At 33.4% G+C, this 6,254-nt stretch overlaps 1 protein-coding gene across 1 annotated transcript; it reads right to left on the bottom strand.

Annotated features, from left to right (window-relative positions):
* Window positions 1-4,283: 4,283 nt before the first annotated feature.
* On the bottom strand, window positions 4,284-5,513 carry LOC121219075 (uncharacterized). The gene is made up of 2 exons (XM_041096598.1): window positions 5,071-5,513; window positions 4,284-4,735 (listed from the first exon to the last, which is right to left on the bottom strand). Exons 1-2 carry the CDS (start codon window positions 5,102-5,104, stop codon window positions 4,455-4,457), a joined length of 315 nt encoding a protein of 104 aa, XP_040952532.1. The 5' UTR covers window positions 5,105-5,513; the 3' UTR covers window positions 4,284-4,454.
* Window positions 5,514-6,254: the final 741 nt, after the last annotated feature.

The following is a 6,254-nucleotide window of genomic DNA, read 5'->3' as shown; positions in this document are numbered from 1 at the left end:
TTTTTGAGCTTGTATTAGCTTAATATAGCTAACGCGAGGGTTAACTTGTAAAATTGTTAAAATTTTAGAGTAAGATATGTGTAATTAGTTTACAAAGGGAATCAAATGAATATGTGGTAAATAATTTGTAAATTGAGATTTATTTCATGAAATGTTCCATGAATTGGGTGAATTTAGATGCTCATTATACACCTACTAACCTTGTGGTGTTTTAATTAGGAAAGGAAAGTATGCTTAAGTATATGAGAAATGCTTTAGTGATTTAATCGTTTATATTCGGTAAGTTAAGTTCCTTAATACGAAATTACTAAGCATTAGTTGCCTATTTAGTTATTTTTTTGTAGATTATCAGAAGCTCGATCAGTTGGAATCTTGTTGAAGCTCTGTCACACTATACGTCGATCATTTTGGTAGTTTTTGGTTATTTTGGCTTATGGTTATAAATAGCATATATAGGGTTTAAGTGCAATAGGGCTTGATGTCAATGTAGCTATTTGGTATGTTTTGAGTTATGCCAAGTTTAAGAATGTTTTAATATTCTTTTTGAAGTTGTAAATGATGATGTATATAGATGAAGTTACACTTGTGCACGTTCTGGATTACATTAAGTAAGTTATGGTTGAGTGGTACGCTTTTGAATTGGTTGTTGGTATTTTTTATCTAAGTTTATTGAATGAACTTATCCTGTTGAATTGGATTATGTATGTTTTGTGATTATGGTTCATTTTTTCTGTACATTGGTTAGTATTATAGGTTGACTGAAATGGTATGTTTTGAGCGTGGTTGAAGTGTGTTTTAGGTCATGTGAATGTTTGTCGAATTGGTGTGTCTTGGTATGCAAGCTTTGGTTGGAAATGGCTTGTTTTAGAGGTAACATATGTTGCACATGGCCTAGGACAAGGGCTGTCACACGTACACGGCCACTCTACACAGTCGTGTGTCATTATTGTTTTAGGTACAAGTTCACATAGACTAAGACACGACCTACGAAATAGTTGTGTGACTTAAGTCAGTATGTAACATGGTCTGGCACATGGCCTAAGACACGACCGTGTCACCCAACATCGAATGCACACACAATTTGACACATGACTTGCGACACAACTATCTGGCCCTAATTTGAATACCCACATGGGCAGACACATGGGCTGGGACAGGGTCGTGTGTCCAGACTTCAAATGTCCGCATAGTCTAGGCTATATCAGACGGCCTAACCACGCGGTCGTGTGACCTTTATTTTCCAAATTTTCATGTTTTCTTCAAAATTTTCTGTTTTGTTTCAAATTGATCCCTGATTGTTTCCAAGTTGTTTCGAGGGCCCTGAAGGCTTGCTTTAAGGCCAAATTATGTATTTTTACTATGATTATGTTGAACTTTTAAATGTTAATATTAAGTTGTATAATTGTTTCTGTTTTGAAGTTAAACTTTCTAAATTATACAGTAATGCTCCGTAACCCTAATCTTGCGATGGAGACAGCTTAAGGGTGTTACATACAAATCCAAGTGTGGGTTTAAACTTCTTTAAATCTGTGAAATTGATTATTAATTAAAATAAATGTGTTGATGCTAAAAACTTGTATAAGTATTTTTGAAATGCAAAAATATGCGAATACACGTGTATTCAAAAGGATTGATAAATCTGTTAAAAATTAGGATTCCAAGTAAGTGATTCTGAATCTTCAGATTTCTGATGTTATGAATGTGATTGTATGTTTTATTTTTAAATGAGATATCATGTTTTTTCCTTACACGCATGTATTGTGATTATATGGCGTTATTTGATAAGCATGAAAAATAATCATACTACTGTTTCTGTTGATTATCTTATTTGCAAGTTAAGCGTGCGCACTATCTGATATGTAAAATAATTCTGAATTGCATGTAAAGCACGCCTACTGAAAATATGATTTATGTATGTCATGTCACATGCATGGGATTGCGATTATGTTAAAAGGTGGAAGAATTCTGTCAATTTAATAATATGCATATTCTGGTGGTTTAACCACATTATCTGGCAGTATATCTACAAATCTAGTGGCATGACCACAATATTCTGTGTGACTGCATTATCTAGTAACTTGTATAGATAAATGGTGTTTTATTGGATGGACGAGTTCTGGGAAACTCAGTTATAGTGTGTAACGCAGTTGGGTAAGAAATGTTTTCTAAAGATCTACATTGTTTTTGAAAAAGCTTTACATCGACATCATTGTTATGCATACTGATAAATATATATACGTGTGAAATGTGTTTACATAAATTGTTCTGTTATATTTATGATTTATGTCATAAAATCTATTGTCATATATGTTGACCCACACTGGGCTTAAAAAGCTCACCTCTTTAAATTTATGATTTTTCAGATAATAATCGAGGTTAGGACATGGGCTCGGAATAAGAAGGTGCACTCGGATATTTTCAAATAAACTATCATACTTTATTAATCGGTATTTTGAGATTGTTATGTATTATTTAGGACTGTGGCTTAGGACTTCTTATTTGGATTTTGCTTTTTTGGATGATACTACTTTTAAGAATTTTTTGTTAAGAAAAACAATTAATATAACTCCTTCATGTCATAGTAATTTAATCTTGTGATTTGTTGCTTATTATCCTATGTTATACTTTCATTTGATTTAGCATACTTAGTAATTTAATTTAGGTTAATAGTTAACTCAATTCACATTTCCTTATTTCTATCACCAACTTGTCATTTGATAAATTTCACAATTTTTGTCTTACTTATATAGTCCCTGTGGAAAAGATACTCTATACTTATGTCCCACCCCCAATTTTTTCTAATTCGCATTTTGGATGGTTGGCCAAGTGAGATTGGTGGTGACTTTGGTGTGAGCTAGTAAAATTCGCGAAGAATTGACTTGTTTCATTCTAGCATGATCCCTTGTGGATTGTTCCACCATATTCTGCCATCTTGCAGATTCCTAGTCTGCGTTAGGTGAGCTCTTTTGTTTGCGAACCCTCGAATGAAAAGTTTAATTGTTACGAACATGTTCATTCATTTTTCAATCTGCAATAGGTGGGACACGTACAAGAAGTGTGCCAAGTCCTATGAAGGAAAAGTGTCATTTTGAAAGACACCTGTAGAGCCTTAATGGTTGTGTCTGATTAATGGAATTGTGTCTAAATAGTGGAATCATGTTATATTATTTGAATCGTGTGTGCATGTAATATGATTAGGTAACCTTCTTAGAGTGGGATTACGAGCTAATTTTTATATAAATAGGATTGAAGGTTATCATAGAAGGAATTAGTCATTTAGCTTGATCAGCAATTAACCTTTTCAAGCCAATTGCTGGTAAATTCTTGAGTCATTCTTTAGTTATTCCAGGGAATGAAAAGGTAGTTGGAATCATTTATATAGGTTTTCACTAGAAGTCACGAAGGGAAGGAAACTTCCTTCTGGTTAATGATTGTATGTTACCGATTCTCATTTTTACGTTAAAGTTTCAATTGTTTCTGTATTTAATAGAGTGTTTGATTTTATTTAGCTAAAGAAATGGGAGAAGACCCTAGTGCAAAAGGGAAAGAACCCGTAGAGTGGAAAAAGATTTTCCTGATAATCTTTAGTGAGTTCCTTTTACTTGTGCTTCTGGTAAATTCGAACTAGCTCAATAAAAATGTTATCTTTTAGGTATGTTAGTTTATTTTAAATCAGCTATGCATGAGTGTGCTAATAAATTGAAAATACAATAATTGAATGGTCATGAATGATTGAAAATGGATGCTCATCCTTAGTGCACAAGCTCCGTATCTGGAACGGTGAAAGGGGGAAATAAAGGAAACTGTTAAGATATGAATGTGATGGGAGAAATGTATGGAAAATATGAAATGATATGTGATTTTCCTCCGATAGGGCATGTAAAGGGAAACCTTGATTGGTGAATGCCCTGGCCTTGCGAGGGAACATTTAAGTTCAACATGACCGGTAATTAAATTTGATAGCTTCAACATGCACAAATTAAGCAACCCAACATCAAGTTCAGATAATAACATGAATCATATATAGTTGTCTTATATAGAATCTCATCAAAACTAAACCGAACAGCTTAAGTACCAAACCGAATAACTTCACCATATTTTCATTATCAATTTTTGAGACTATGGTTTGGGCAGCCTTAATGAACACCCCGAACTACTAAGCCCAATTTTTGGTAATTTCAATTGTTAAGGGTTATATCATGTAACATTAATGATACTAAATCAAAATATTTAACGGTTAATAAAACAATTAAAAAATGTTAAAAAATGGGCATCATTTATATCACAATAATCGAATAAATTAATAAGGTAACTGTAATAGGCCCAATTTACCCGGCCCGCTATTAAAATAAACCAAGCCAAAAGTCCAATAAACAGTCCAATTACAATTGGCCAAATTCGGGTTAAAGCCCAGTCACTAAACCCGATTACAGACCCTAACCTGGTCTTAACCATCAGCCCAAATTCGACCCAAGCCCAACACAAAAAGAATCAGAAACCCTAGCCTTTAGCATCACAGCCTCCAGCGCCGTAGCCACCAAGGCCATCCTCCGCGCGTGCCGAGCTACTCCCCACGCATGCAGCGCCTCCACTAGCCTCCAGCTGGCCTCCGTACACACCACGAAACACGCCTCCGAGTCACTCCCCACGCACGTAGCACCACTCACGTGAGCCTCCGTACGCGCGCGCCCGCGCACATCCGTACGTGCCACATCTCTGACCCCGTACGCTATACCTGCATCACGACAAACCAGCAACAGAAGCACGAAAACGAGAGCAAAATAAAAGAACATAATAACAAGGACAGGGCAATTTTCCTTTTATTTATTTTTTATTTTTATTTTCTTTTTCCTCTGTAAAAATCAGGCTATAAAAAAGCCAAGAATAGACTGTAAATAGGGGCATTCAAAAATACAAAAGAATCGAAATATCAAGAGGTGATTTTCGAGTTTCTTTTTCCTTTTCATTTTGCCAGTATCAGATTCCTTTTTTTCTTTCTATTATTTTCGTATTAAATAGTCATTAGTTAAAAAAAGGGGGAAGCAATATAGAGGAAAGGAAAAGACGTACCTGGGGGTGGAATCCTAGCTCTCTCCGTCGTCATCGGAGCATGGACTAGGATCGACGACTGCTCAGATACCTTCAATACCCAGAACGGCACCGAAAACAATAAGCAAATCTTTTAGGTTTTATTTTAAATGAAATAAACTGCTGATTGCTCTAGGGTTTGGCTTATAAGCAATGAAAGAAACGACGTCGTTCAAAGCCTGTGCAGTGGCCATGATACGACGTCGTTTAGAGGCTCAGACCCGTGTGGTGACCCGACCCGGGGCAGGATCCGCGCGCTTCTGTTCTTTGGTCTATTTACACAACAAATCCGTCTGTGTTTAATGGAGTTTCAATTCGATTTTCTTTAATTTTTAATTTGTACCGCATATTTGATTATGTTTTCATTTGGATCCATGTTTAAACGGTATCGTTCTCACTAATTAGATTTGAGCCTCCAAATTTTGCGTTTAATTGCTATTTAGTCTCGTGGAGTTTAATCAGTCATCAATTTGGTCCGAATTTGTGTGTTTTATCCTTTTTAATTTAGTATTTAATTAGTTTGCTTAGCACTTTTTTATTTAATATGATAATTCTTATTTTGATGAATTATTTTTTTTTGAAAAATAAATATTAATTCAATATCTAAATTGGGTAGTTTTAAATCTACTATTATTATAGCTTAAAATATAACAAATTATTATCCTAATCTATTATTAATATTTTTTTTCATTCATCATACTTTAATATTTTGAATCCACTACGTATTTTTTATTTAGATTACTCTTATTTTCTTTTTATTTTTAATTTTATTTTATTTGTATATATCTTCCAAACCTATTTTATTTATAAGTAATTAACTTCTTTTAAAATTTTGGGATACACTTTGTTTTTTCCATATATTGGTATGTATGTATCATTATTTTTATATTTTTATACGTATTATCATGTCAAACTAATAAAGGTTTATTGCTTACTTTAAGTTTATTCCTAATTCATTTCAAATACCATTCTTTTAATATTTTTCGAGTTTATTTTGAAATCATGTATGTATTTTATCTTAGAATTTTTATATATAGGATATATCAATTGTTGTTTCTTTTTTATTGTCTCTAGGCATCTTTTAAAAATTGATTATTAATTTATCGGATATTCATTTGTTAATATTGGTGTTTGTACAATATGATTAAAATCATTATTGTTATTTG

The sequence above is a fragment of the Gossypium hirsutum genome, chromosome D07, assembly GCF_007990345.1.
Source record: "Gossypium hirsutum isolate 1008001.06 chromosome D07, Gossypium_hirsutum_v2.1, whole genome shotgun sequence".
Classification (NCBI taxonomy): domain Eukaryota; kingdom Viridiplantae; phylum Streptophyta; class Magnoliopsida; order Malvales; family Malvaceae; genus Gossypium; species Gossypium hirsutum.
The sequence above is the reverse complement of the archived record's forward strand: the minus strand, read 5'-3'. Positions and strand labels throughout refer to the sequence as shown.

Bases quoted from the DNA above. Each gene is read 5' to 3' on its own strand.
- LOC121219075 (XM_041096598.1), bottom strand. From the start codon at position 5,104: ATGACGACGGAGAGAGCTAGGATTCCACCCCCAG. The intron at 4,736-5,070 runs GTACGTCTTTTC...GTCGTGATGCAG, and splicing joins AGCTAGGATTCCACCCCCAG to GTATAGCGTACGGGGTCAGA.